The sequence below is a fragment of the Bos indicus genome, chromosome 2, assembly GCF_029378745.1.
Source record: "Bos indicus isolate NIAB-ARS_2022 breed Sahiwal x Tharparkar chromosome 2, NIAB-ARS_B.indTharparkar_mat_pri_1.0, whole genome shotgun sequence".
Classification (NCBI taxonomy): Eukaryota; Metazoa; Chordata; class Mammalia; order Artiodactyla; family Bovidae; genus Bos; species Bos indicus.
In genome coordinates this window covers 117,764,479-117,778,526 of record NC_091761.1, presented here as the reverse complement: position 1 = coordinate 117,778,526, position 14,048 = coordinate 117,764,479, and the positions used below count along the sequence as shown (strand labels likewise).

At 41.3% G+C, this 14,048-nt stretch overlaps 1 protein-coding gene across 16 annotated transcripts in view; it reads left to right on the top strand.

Moving 5' to 3' along the window:
• The window catches only part of TRIP12 (thyroid hormone receptor interactor 12), a 151,165-nt gene extending 143,531 nt beyond the window's left edge, over positions 1-7,634 (top strand). For all 16 annotated transcript variants that reach the window (XM_070773376.1, XM_070773421.1, XM_070773418.1 and 13 more), the window contains 5 exons: positions 2,886-3,050; positions 4,055-4,168; positions 5,540-5,634; positions 6,085-6,188; positions 7,098-7,634. In XM_070773376.1, coding sequence (XP_070629477.1) covers positions 2,886-3,050; positions 4,055-4,168; positions 5,540-5,634; positions 6,085-6,188; positions 7,098-7,294 — 675 coding nt within the window. In that variant the 3' untranslated portion in view covers positions 7,295-7,634. The remainder of the gene's footprint in view (positions 1-2,885; positions 3,051-4,054; positions 4,169-5,539; positions 5,635-6,084; positions 6,189-7,097) is intronic.
• The last annotated feature ends 6,414 nt before the right edge of the window (positions 7,635-14,048 follow it).

The following is a 14,048-nucleotide window of genomic DNA, read 5'->3' as shown; positions in this document are numbered from 1 at the left end:
GAGTCGTACATGACTGAACGACTTCACTGTGTATCCAGGCAGATACTCTGTCATATTGAATTCTTTCAGTAAGCATTTAAATCAATAAAGCTATTCTCAGGACAGCAGATTGATTTTCTGAAAAGATGGCTTAATTTAGGAACAACCCATTTGTTTCTAGAGAAATCTCAGGAAGGTATTTTTAAAGGTCATGGTGGTGTTACTATTTCTGTTGAGATTTCTCTGTTAGATCTCATGAATAATCTTGATCTTTATATCATTAATGTATATTCTTCATATAAAAACAAAATTAAATAATTTGATTCAGTCTGAGAGTAGGGTTCTGTATCTGACATCGGAAGAAGACAAAATTTTATTTTTTGAGAAGCAGCATAGAGTCAGATGTCTTTATATTGGGGCAAGTAACATGGACCAGTGATAAATCAACTCATATATTTTGTAAACTGCATAAAATAAAAATAAAGAATTAAGATTCTATAGCTAGGTAAAACATTATGTTTCAGGAGCTTATTGGAGATGGGGCTTTTAGAGTACCTTTTTGTCAAGAAAGAAGATGATTTGTAAGAATTTTCTCTCCCATATTTATTGATAATTATTAATGGTAATTTTTGGATAAACATTTATTAAGAGAAATTCATTTTTAAAGAAGCCAGATCCATCTTTTCTATATAAAATCTGTTGTTTTAGGATTTTTAGCACCAGTTAGGCTTATGCTTACCAACTTTGTAAAATTTAAACTACTATAATCTTATTCAAGATCATCTCTTAGGTAAATAATGCAGTACCACCACAAACCACCCCTCCTCAAACCTCTCCACCCACCAGTAAAGTACAATTCATGACCCTCTTCCAAGAGCCTTACATGTATTAATTCATTTAATCCCCTGTGAAATACACATGTTTTTGTTATCCCTACTTTACACATTTACACACTTACAATGATAAACCCAAGGCAGATGGTTTGAGTTGCCTACCCAAGGTCACTTAGCTGAAATACCTGAGAGCTGGACTTCAAACCCAGGCTCTCTGCTCTGGAGGCCATGGTCTTAGAGCTTTTACAAGCTCTCTTATGTATCCTTGTCTCCTGTGTAGTCTGCTGCATTCTCTTCCTCAGATCTTTTGAGATTTGTTCTTCTAATGTTTATTATTCTGATGTTACCAATTTAAAAGTGTAAGACGCATAGCAAAAGAACCACATTCCAGAAAACTTCAACCAGAACTTGAAGACTGGTGGTATTCTTAAATGTATTACCTCCTTATTTATAAAGCATACAGATGGAACAAGGTGTCCAAGCTGAGCGTCCACTTGGTAATTTAAATTCTAGAAAAATACGTGGAAAATGGGCTAAAGCGTAACTCTTAATTTAATATGTAATATGTAAAATGGCTAATCCCTTTTAAACATCTAAAGGACATTCTGTATATTCTAGATTCCTATCAATAATAGCGTTGTTGAGAGCTTTCCAGTGGGAGAACATTAAAATGAAGAGTTTTTATTAAGTCCTTTTGCTGACAAGCATTTCAAATGATAAATGGAAAACCTTCCTTGTGTGTCATGAAATGATGTACCCAAACTGAGAGAGACTTAAGCATGTGTTTTTGCAGAGAAGCAAACATTCTCAACAAAGTATTTTACCTTAATGTTAAATAACTCTGCCCCGCCCCAGCTCTGTGTTTTGAATTATCTGGAATCCTAAGCGGCTTTCCGTTTCCTCTTTTAAAAAGTGACTGTTAACCAGAACTTGCTAGTCTTTTTTATTGTTGTTAAATGATTACTTTTCTGTATCTTGACTGTCTAACCGCTATGAATTTCATACCCAGGGGCATCTTTAATTCAGAAAGTCATTTACCTTCTTTGTCTTGTACTTCTTTTTCTTTCTCCTGACATCTTATTTTCAAAGAGAATTTGCAGTTGTGTGTGTATGTTGGTCTTTGATTCAGAAATAATATTTTATATAAGGCCTTCAAAATCTTAAGCATTTTTAAAAAGTGAGTAATACAAACTGCTGTTAACATGCATCTCTCTTTAGAGTGGGACTTGACTTTTCTTAGGAATTCATTGGAACCGTTTTCATCGCAGTGTTGCTGTATGAATACAGAGTTGTTAATGCTGGGCCTGCAGTAATCGAATGAAGGATCTCTGAATGTTCTTTAGATTTGAGCTTGCAGGGAAAACAAGTTAACTACTTTGACTAGAAAGTACATTATTTGTATTTGCAATTTCCTAGCTGTGTTGTATTACTTATTATTTGCTACGTACATATATTGGAATTAGCACTCCAGTATTCTTGCCTGGAGAATTCCATAGACAGAGGAGCCTGGCAGGCAACAAACAGTACATGGGGTCCCAGAAAATCGAATACGACTGAGTGACTTTTTTTTTTCCCCCTTGAATTCATTAAGATTAGCTGAAAATTTGTGAAAAGTTTGTCTGGCTTTAGAGCCTGCACTCTTAAATCAACCATTATGCAGACAATTCAGTTCAGTTCAGTCGCTCAGTCGTGTCCAACTCCTTGCGACCCCATGGACTGCAGCATGCCAGGCCTCCCTGTCCATTGCCAGCTCCCGGAGTTGACTCAAACTCATGTCATTGAGCCAGTGGTGCTATCTGTTATGACCTGTGAAATCTGAGTATGGTCAAACTGAGTAGCAAACATCTCATTTTGAAGGAACACTCGGTCTTGTTTTCTTATATAAAAATAGTTGGATTTTGAAGTGTTTATGTTTATTTCCTATGTGATCTCAGTGACTTTGTGTAAATTATAACAAAGAACAGCCTAAGAGCTAAAGAAACGTATGAAGTTTATTAGCCTTTTATTTTATAAACACAAACATAAATGAGTGAATTATTATTTGTGACAAACACCCTCCCCTACTTTTTTTAGACCAAAGAGAGTCTCCAGTATGCATTAGAAACCCTGACTATGAATGGCTGCTCCGTGGAGGATCTGGGATTGGATTTCACTCTGCCAGGGTTTCCTAACATTGAACTAAAGAAAGGAGGAAAGGATATACCGGTCACCATCCACAATTTGGAGGAGTATCTAAGAGTGCGTACTGGCCACATCCCCTGGAGAGAAGGCCAGCGGTGGTCACGTGGGGTGGGGCCGACTGCTATGAGGGGGAGGGTGGGTGATCCAGGGAGCACAGGTGCGTGTCTGGGAGCTGCTGCAAGGACTGGTTTGAGACCTTCAATGCCTGGGGTGACTACATGAAGTCCCTTTTTTCAGGCCTTAACTTTGGTTTGCACTTGAGACATTGTCAGGTATTTCACAGTGCCTCATGTATAGCTGTGAACTCTCTGCCTTCAAGCTTGAATGCCATATAATAACATCATATTTTCTTAGTTTAAGAAAAACATGAGTGAAAAGGAACATCCCTTGTGTTGTCTCTCCTCAAGCCACTTAACTTGACCTCATTGCCTTTGATGTTCTCCATACCTGTGTAGAGACGTTTATGTTTGTTTGCCCTCTCACCATCCTTGACCCTATTTATTAAGGAAAAACAACTTTGTACTGATCCAAATTATATTTTGGATTGCAGTCTATATGTCTTTATCATCACTACTTTTGGAAAAGTTTCTTTTGTTTTAATCCTGACATTGAATGGAAAGAGCATTGGATTCTAGAAAGCCACCTACAGATCTGAGACCAGACTTTTCCAAAATTAATTGTGACTCTTGAAATGTTATCTTTAATTCTCAATAACATTTCGTCCTCCTGGGAAGTTTCATCTGTTTTTCATCTGATAAGGTAATTTGTAACTCACAGGGATATTATATAAATAAAAATGTAAAACACACTAAATATAAATGCATGTGGCATTTTTTACATTTTCTTAATGGCCAGACCCTGAATCAGAAGTTGACCTCACCTATCTGTTACGCAGTTTTCTGGAACATATTCTAAAGACCTTGGAAATTTTTTTTTTTTTTTTTAAGTAATCAGGAAGGATATTTCACTGTACTTTGCCAAATATTAAATAGGAAAGAAACTTGAACTCTGGTCACAGATTTTTAAAGAGACCTTTTTTCTTTTTTCTTTTTTTTTTGCAGCTGGTTATATTTTGGGCACTAAATGAAGGTGTTTCCAGACAATTTGATTCATTTAGAGATGGATTTGAATCAGTCTTCCCACTCAGTCATCTCCAGTACTTCTACCCAGAAGAAGTGAGTAGCTTGTGTGCAAAAGAAATGGTCATCTCTAGTTCCATACCTGTAATTATCTTCGTGAGGTATCTCTGTGCTTTTTAGTCAGATACCCTGTTGTTATGAGCAAATAAAATTGTGGCGTGTTGTGCTTTAAGAGGGTAGTTTGGGAAAAATAAGATCATTTCCTGAGTGAGGAAGAATATTCATTATGATGTGAGTATTTTTTCTATAATATATTTTCTGGCTGAATCTGCAAATCTTTGAACGACTTAGCATTTTAATCTCAATTATTTTTATGTCCACTCTGATTTGCTACTTATTGAAAACGTGTGTACCTGGCACCTTTAGGCACTAAGTGTCACCTGGAACAGCAAGGGTTGCTTTTGGAATTGGATCCTGGTCCTCACTACTTGGGGCTTCCCAGGTGGCTCAGCAATAAAGAATTTGCCTGCCAGTGCAGGAGATGCAGGTTCAACCCTGAGTCACGAAGATCCCCTGGGGAAGGAAATGGCAGCCTATTCCAGTATTCTTGCCTAGGAAATCCCATGAACAGAGGAGCCTGGCAGGCTACAGTCCATGGCGTTGCAAAGAGTCGGATACGACTTAGTAACTAATCAACAACCTCACTGCTTAGCTATGTGACCTTATCCAGGTTTTCGTATATAACCTGACTGACTCGTTCATAAAATTGAGGTAAACTCTGTCTCACTGAACAAGATACATAAAGTACTTGACAGTGAGTGACATGTAGTAGATAGCAAATTTCACATGTGCGGAATAGATTTTCTCAAAGTAGACAAGTCATCCTGCAAATGGGCCGTCAACCAGGTGAGAGATGGTTTAATTGGATACTGATGTTAGGTTTTTATCCTAAGGACATGAGCATTTCTTTCTTTCCAACATCTGTCCTATATTGACTGTCTTAGTCCTAGACAACCATCTGGCATAGAAGTGCCTTTGCAAAGCGGGAAAACCTCCCTATTTGCTGTGGGTTCAGCTTTCTTCTCCTACTTCTCTCTCCTGCTCAGTATTCTCTCTGTTAGCTTCTGTTATTGTGTGCCCTTGTGTTTCTAGAAGTCAGGATTTATACAATCTCTCTGGTCAGAGGTAGATTATGAAGTTAAAGCCTCTAAAGAAATGAGAAGAATTAGGTAGGTTTTGGTTCAGTTAAAGGCTTCTCTAGAACCTAGTCCCTGCAGATGGTCAGGGCACCTGTTACTGTCAGCTACAGAGAAGAGTGAATCTGTGATTAATAGTGGAAGAGCACGTTGTATAAAGAGCACCAGGCAGAAGCTTGTGGACTTCGTATCAGCACACCACAAAACAGAACGTGTGCCACTTTGCTCAGTTGTGTCCTTAGTAATCTGTTGCCCTTGTTTAAACACACAGCTGGATCAGCTTCTGTGTGGTAGTAAAGCAGACACTTGGGATGCAAAGACACTGATGGAATGCTGCAGGCCAGATCACGGTTACACTCATGACAGGTAAGGCCTGGGCTCTGCCAGGTTTCAGATACACACATAGGTCTAGATTTTAAAGTTTGTTTATCTATTAAAGGAGGCTTTCCAATATTTTGGCTTCATTTCTCTCAAGACTGGGACTTGAGGACTGAAAGGGGTTTTGGGCTTTTTTGCCCCAAGTGTTTCTGTGAAAATGGGCAGGATAGGCAAAGATGGGGATGCCATTGTCACCCCATTACCCATTTTATGTACAGTAGAGTGGAAATACCTGTAACAGTCCCAGACAAGTCTCATTTATCACCAGAGTAACTATTCCATTTGAATTCCAGCTGTAACAACAGAACAAATTTGTGTGCATTTATAAAGTGAATTCATATGTAGTCATATTTACATTTAACAGTCTCTAGCTCATTGTAAGTCAGAAGTATATTTTAATATGATGAGATAACTTTGATGTATTTATTTCTGTTGTAGTCGGGCTGTGAAGTTCTTGTTTGAGATTCTCAGTAGTTTTGACAATGAACAGCAGAGGTTATTTCTCCAGTTTGTGACAGGTAGCCCACGATTGCCTGTTGGAGGTGGGTACAACTATTGATTTATTGTAGCTGTGTGGAGGGGGGTGGTGAGAGAGAGAGTGTGTGTGCATGCAAAACTTCAGTGCCAACAGCAGGATATTTTTTGACTTACAAGTGCCTCTTAGGTCCCTGGTGACTCAAATGGTAAAGAATCTGCCTGCGATGTGGGAGACCTGGGTTCAGTCCCTGGGTTGGGAAGATCCCCTGGATAAGGGAATGGCAACTCACTCTAGTATTCTTGCCTGGAGAATTCCATGGACAGAGGAGCCTGGTGGGCTACAGTCCATGGGGTTGCAAAGAGTCAGACATAACTGAGCAGCTAACACTTTCTTCTTCTTTCTAGTTGTATAATATTGCAATGTTAAGTTTTCAGTGTACTAAGAGATAAGAGAGATCACTAGCAAGGCAGTTCATAGAGACTCTTACACTGAAGTAGGATTGCTCATGTACATGTAATGCTGCTTCCCTCTATTCAGACTCTCAGGCATTTGTACATTTTATAAACCCTTAGATGAGAAGTGGTTCTAAAGTCTGTTTTTTCAGAAATGAATCCTAATATGGGTTGAATTGACACTCTTTAAAACATAAGGAAAGCATAAAGCACTGTTTGCCGCCATGTTACAGTGGCTTTGAATGTAATTAAAGCAGGCACCAGAGTCCTTTCACTCCGTGTAGCTTGAATGGGTAGAGTTCATTACCCAGGAAGAAAAAGTGCCTTCTCTCTGTGGTCATTTTGTGCAGCAGAGCAGTGTGGGACGTTTTCTGATGGAAGTAGATAAGAAAGGGTGCCTATGCTTGTGATTCCAGACCGATTCTCCTCAAGGTTGAGACACGAGTTTTCCCTGTGCTGTCTGGCGGGCGTCCTGTAAACTTACCACATTCCTTTGTCCTTCTTCCTTCCCTCTTCATCAGGCTTCCGGAGCTTGAATCCACCTTTGACCATTGTCCGGAAGACCTTCGAATCAACAGAGAACCCAGATGACTTCCTACCCTCTGTCATGACCTGTGTGAACTATCTTAAGTTGCCGGACTATTCAAGCCTCGAGATAATGCGGGAAAAGCTGTTGATGGCTGCGAGAGAAGGGCAGCAGTCGTTCCATCTTTCCTGATCACATCAGGAAGCGTGGTGTCTGCCTGTTACAGCAAAAGACAGCAATCATGATTTCTTTTCTAAGTGTGTCACCTGAGTCAAGGAAACATGTTACGCCTTCCCGTTGTAGGAAAATGGCTTGCAGAATATAAGAGACACTTGGTTCCTCTTCATTAATGGCCCCATGGACTTAAAGTGATCAGGCCCTAAAACGTTGTTGTGATGAGGTTTCTTTAGCAAGTTCTTGTTTAAATTATCATTTATTTGACGAGTGAAGTTTTTAACTTGCTTTGCTGTGTGAAATTTAAAAAAGGGATGTTTTTCCAGGCTGAAACAATAAATGTCGCTGTGCAGTTTAATTCTGGGCTGTGTGTATCCATCTAGCTAAGTCTGCAGTTTTGCTTCCTCCAAAGACAACTCTTGTACAGAAATTCAGGCTCACGTGTGTTTGACAGAAACAGTTGAGCAGGCGAGCTCTGTACTTTCCGCTCCGTGCCCTCCCACCCCTCTCGAGTTTGCCCACCCCGACCCGTGTACTGTCTGTGCCGCTCACACAGGTTTTTTGTGTACAAAATCCACAGTTGGTACATCTTCGTCAGCCATGGGCTTTTGTTCCATGTTCTCAAATTAAGATACAATTTAAAATTCATGGAATTAAAGTATATTGTCAGTATAATTCAGCCCTTATAACTAGGTAGCTTTGTCTAAGAGTTTAGATGTAACAGAGCCGTGGGGTATCACTGGCCTTACACCAGGGACACACTAGGACTGTTTATTACACGGTGATTCCTGCAGCCACCCCCTCCGTAGTGGACGCAGGGAGAGCTTGTTTGTTTTCTTTTGTGTCGGTTAAAAAGTTCTGCAACTTGGCCTGGCCAATGTTTATTATTCTATGGCCAGAGCATTTTGAATTGATATATATGGTTTTAAGCAAAATTAGCAGTTTTCATTCCCTGTTGGAGTAAAAAAACAAATTTTTTTTCTTTTCCCCCTTGTTCTCATTTTTAAGTTTTTTCCCCACCGTCTTTGGTTGCTCCAGTCTCCTCTTATCCTCCTCCCAGTGCTCACCTGGGACAAACATCCCGGCCTTTGTCTCGACACAGACAGAACACCTGTAAGCAGTGCTCTGTCCTGTTGTTTGATGTGCTGATTTCTCAAATCTGCAACAATTCATCAGGTTCCTGTTTTTACCTGAAAATAAAGTTTGCTTCACCTTTTGGTTTATATTCTGTGCTGTATGCATAACTCTCAATTGTATAGATGCATCTCAACTCAAGCAGATCATCACAGCTCTGATTTGCGTCATGGCTGATTGCGCTATTCAAAGAATTAAGAATAGCAACTTGAACATAAAAAGTGGGAGGAGATTCCTTCCTTCCTTCCTAAGGTTCAAAATTAAGCCAGTTGCATAAAATTTGAGAGAATTTCAATAGTTCATCTTTCTGAAAATGAGGGATGAACTAATTTTTTTTATTGGACTTTGAGAAATCAATTTTGTTTGTTCTAAAGTCTTACTTCATTGATGTAGAAACTCCTTTGTTCCCTATTCCACCACCTTAAAGAAATTCAGTGGCTTGTTTTATTTAGATTACTTTGTCGTTTTACACTCAAATGGCCTTATACGAGCATCTTCTTAATGAACCTGGGCAGTGACCCCGGTTGGGTGAGTTAGGTGTTAGGTGGGATGGAGCAGTGAGTGGAGATTGAGGCACCTCCTGGGTCCTTTCAGAGGCTCTAGGAAGCAAAGGGCTTCACCTTGGCATCACCTTGAGGGAGCTGTGTCTCTGCAGTTCTAATATCAACACCAGGACCTGTGCAGTTTAATCAAGCAAAACTAGTTTTAATGAATGAACTGATTTGTTTTTAAACTGTTCTGAAACCTACCTTTTTACAAACTTTAAGCACAAAAGATTTTTGCCTGAACATAACATTTTTGTTCCTCGTTTTTTAAAGGATTCTGTTGTTAAAATTTCCACATATGTATAAACAATGTTTCCTATTTGGATATCTGTATTTACCATTTCAGTCATTTCATGGCCCTGGCAAATTTGGCCTCATTGATGTCAGCATCTAATGAGTACGTTAGATGGTTTTTGAATCACACTCCGGAGCTTGATTGTTTCAAAGTCAGTAGTTAGTTAACCTGTTTAAAAGCTTTCAGTCCAGCTTAAGTCCTTAACTTAGGGGTGGGGGGCGGGGGTTGGTCCTTGGTTAATTAGGGGCAGGAAGACCCTTCCTATTTTCAAGCAGTCTGCCTTGGCAGAGGCCTTAATACTGCATCATAGGGAAAAATACCCTTCTTTTGCTGTTACTCCAGTTATGCCTTAAATTTATTTGCTGAGTAACCCTGTCACCACTCACTGCTCTCTAAGGATGCTTTACACACATAGACAGTTGGATAGTGACTAAGATCTTGTTGTCCTTTATAGTTCTCTCTGAGGTGGAGTCAGTCAGATGTTAGTCATAGCTAATATCGACTGTGGGGTTGACATTCAGATAGTGACTGATTTGCTCTGCTTTGTAGATGAAAACATTTTTGACTATTTAAGAAGAAAGAGTTAGTGAAATGTATTCCCGTCCCCCCAGCCTCTCCCCAACCCCACCCCCAAAGTGGATTGTGAGTGTCCGGTAGTCTCATTAGGAACAGACGTGGAGAGAATTCTAGATGCTTTAGCCAAACCCTTCTACAGAGTCCACGGGACACTTTCTGCTCTTCCTGTGCTTCAGCTCTGCTTCCCTGTGTTGGCGGTGATGGGGAACTGCCCTTCAACTTAGCATTCTCTGAAGAAGGTAGTATCCTAAAGCCCTTGTGTCCCACGTTTGGCTGTTCTTGTGAGTTTGGTACATAACATGGAAAGGAGAGGTGCAGCTGGCTGGCCGACGTCACTTCCTGTCCTCCTCTGGGGCATCCTGTGCATAAAGGCCGTTAAGGCCGGGCGGCAGCCCCAACTTCTGCATCTAAGACGTGAGATTCAGCTCTTGTTTTTTCCACAGTGAGGATTATTGCCAGCAAACTGAGTGTGTCTTCCTGTTAGTCCAACAGGTGTTGAGACTGTGCTCCTGATTCCTGTCAGTGAGTAGACTGAGGAAATGGGAATGTTGCTGATATTCCACGGGGGAAAAAAATGTGATGAAAAAGGAGACTTGGTGGGGAAAGACCTAACTGCATTCAGAAACCAAATCCTTCTGGGAGAGGTTCTGGATGCTGAGGTTCATTTTTCATCAGCAAAGATGATCAAGCCTTTAATTCAGTTATCTTGGGCTTTGGTTGTTTTGACCCACTTTATTTTCCCTACTGTAATGAGAACATTGTTTGAAAATGTCGTATTCTGTATTTCTAACTCTGAGAAATGCTTTTGTATGGGTCGTAGGTTTGACGTTGCAGTAGTTGACATACCTGGTAAGGGATAACCTAGTGACAAATCACTGAAAATGCTTCCTTTGTTACCTCAAAAGAAAAAAAATCCAGACAAAATAAAGCATTTATATTTATAGAAAATGGAGAATTGGCTGTTTTCAAGAACTTCAAGTTAATTCTTATGCAAGAAAAAGTTCTTAACTCTAAAGACTTGTTCAGCATCAAGGAGACACTCTTTAATATTGGAAGAGGTGGTTTTATTTTTACAACAAGCCTACTCATACTACCAAACCTATAACCAATTGCTGATCTCCTGTGTAAAGCATTTTTTTTCTCTTATCTGAAACAGTGATTTATATGAACTGTTGGAATAATGGAACCTCAAAATACAGATGTGTATGTAAAATTGCATAAATGCACTGACTTCCTTCTCCCTGAATATATTTTTAATAAACAGCATTATCCTACATGGTCAGTTTTATTAAATTATGCACAACTGGAAGGTTCTTCTGAGAAGGGGTATGCTTGTGTGGGCGGCTTTTGGAAAGCTTCCTAGTGAGGTAAGTAACATGGTAATCTTAGCCTTTTGGGGAACAGATTACAGCCAGTTACAGGAGCTGGATGTATTCAGGGAGATGACCAGAGTACTGGTTGGTAGAGAGAGATGGCACTTGAGAACTGCAGTGGTGAAGCGGGTCCTGGGGTTGGGAGGAACTTGACAGGGCACAGACATTAAAGCCTCCTGCCTAAAACCCCTTGAAGTCACTGCTCTGGCTTTCATGACTGGGTACTCTGCCCTTGACCAAGGTCTGGATCATCAGCCTATTTCACTGAAATAGAAAAAGAAATGTCAAATTGATACAGGAAAGCAAAGGAAATGGGGGTTTTGTTTGAGTGCTTTTTTTTTTTTTGTACTGGGGTGTAGCTGATGAACAATTTCGTGGTAGTCTCAGGTGGACAGTGAAGGGATTCAGCCACGCCTGCACATGTATCTATTCTCCCCCAGATCCACCTCGCATCTAGGCTACCACATAACTTGAATAGAGTTCCATGTACTTTACAATAAGTTCTTGCTGTCTTTGTTTTTTAAGAGTGATGACTGAGTTTAGGGAGGATTTTGTTGCTATTTTTAAGAGGACAAATGAAATATATATATGTATCAGTTCAGTCGCTTAGTCATGTCAGACTGCAACCCCGAGAACTGCAGCACACCAGGTTTCCCTGTCCATCACCAACTCCCAGAACTTGCTCAAACTCGCGTCCATCGAGTCAGTGATGCCATCCAACTATCTCATTCCCTGGTGTCCCCTTCTCCTCCTGCCTTCAATCTTTCCCAGCATCAGGGTCTTTTCCAATATACACACACACATAGATATACACAGCACAGCACACATGTACATACACACAACATATATTCTGTATTGTCTTTGTATAACTACCAAAGGGTAAAACCACATTTTTCCCTTGGTGAGTCCCTTGGTCCATAATATGACTTTAAATCACAGATGAAGGCTGCAAAAGTACAAGCTCCCCCATGCTGGCCTGTATGTGAAGTCTGTGCAGAGTGTCTGCATCACTCACTCCAGGGTGGGGGTGGGCCTCAGAGGATCACATTTTTGGTTGATGCAATTCTGTGGAGTTAACAGCATGCTGAGTTAATACAGAAGGTTTAAATCTCAATGACAGTTGTTTGCAATAGAAAACAGACCCTCATGAGACCAACACATGGGGAGGGGTGCATTTCATGACAATTTTTGCATGCTCACTGAAAGCCTATGCCATCCCTTCTTCTTCTCAGCCAGGCTAGCAACCTCAAGCTTATCTGTTTCCGGCCCTCCCACTCTACGTGGGGAGGTCTGGGAGAGTGGTGCCCCTGGTCCCTGAAATGATGCCACCCTGCCTTTGCAAGGAGCTGCAAGGGAGCAGGCCCCAGAACCCCCAAGAGTCTGCCTGGGGACTCCAGGCAACCTTGACGGACACCAGAGGTGTTGGTACCTCAAATACCCCAATGTGGCTTCAAGGCCCAGGCACACTGTACTCTCCCTAGGAATTCAGGCTTCAGGAATAGATGTTAATATCCTCTCTGTGACTAAGATACATTGAAACATTCGTTAGGGATGCAATACTAAGAGTTTATTAAGAAAGTTGTGCTGAGGAGTATGAGGGCAGAGAACTTGAGATGGCTAAAGGGACAGGCCCGTGTTTATACTGTTTAATGCTACGTGCACCATTGATGTGAAGATGTGGTTATTTGAAATGATCGTAGAAAATTAACAGGAAACGCCCGACGTGCTGCATCTGGCCTTCACTTAGGGAATCTGGGCCTTGGTTAAGACCCATTCATCCAGTCAGGCCTCTCTGATCCCAGAGAGTATCCTGATGTCACGTGGTGGACCAAGACTTGACAGCTCTTAAAATCCAGGAGTCCAAGTAATGTGCCAGGAGCTATGTGAAGGCTTTGTGGAAGAACATGCGTTGGAGCAGGAAGAGCTCTGGACAGTCAGGCCTGCCCTGGCCCTGGCCCTGGCCCCTCTTCCTGGGTAGGGTCATGACCCCTAACCTCGCTGGTCTTTGTCCTCTGCATTTGTCAAGCCAGTTCAGTCCTCTCTCAGGTATCATTTTAATGGTAATATTCATACAGTCCTCAGTATGAGTCATTGCACTGCCTCCTGGTGTTTCTCCACGAAGTCACCCTAGCATCTTGGTTGGCAAGTTCTTCCTGGTGGAGCATTTGGCTTCCCTGGCTCCTGGTTCCAAATGTCAGCAGCGCTCACACTCTAGTCATTGGGGCAACTGGAAATACCCTCTAATGCTTTAAAGCATCCCAGATATCAGGGTGCTACTCTGGCTGAGAAACAGTGATTGTGTGTGGCAGCTTTTGGAAAGCATTCAAGTTTTATTTTCAGCCAATAATTGTGGTTAATAACAAATCAAAACTTTGCAGCACTTAGGAGCAGGCACAACTTAGGGATAAGGTGGTATGGTGGCTAAGAATCTGCCTGCCAGTGCAGGGGACCCAGGTTCAAAGCTCTTGTCCAGGAAGATTCTACATGCTGTAGAGCAACTAAGCCCGTGTGCCACAACAATTGACCCCACAACTGCTATTGAGCCACAACTACTGAAGCCTGCCCACCTAGAGCCTGTGCTCCACAAGAGAAGCCACCGCCGTGAGAAGCCCACACACCACAGCTAGAGATAGGCCCCGCTCGCTGCAACTAAGAAAAGCCTGTGCAGCAATGAAGACCTAGGGCAGCCAGAAAGAATTTAAAAAGTATTTAGGCAGAAAAAGCCACAATTTTATCTTCCCCCTCTACACACACACACACACACACACACACACACACACTAAACCTCTCCCTCCCATAAGGAGGAATTCATCTTTCTTACGCTCTGACATCCAGTTGCAGTGAGACCT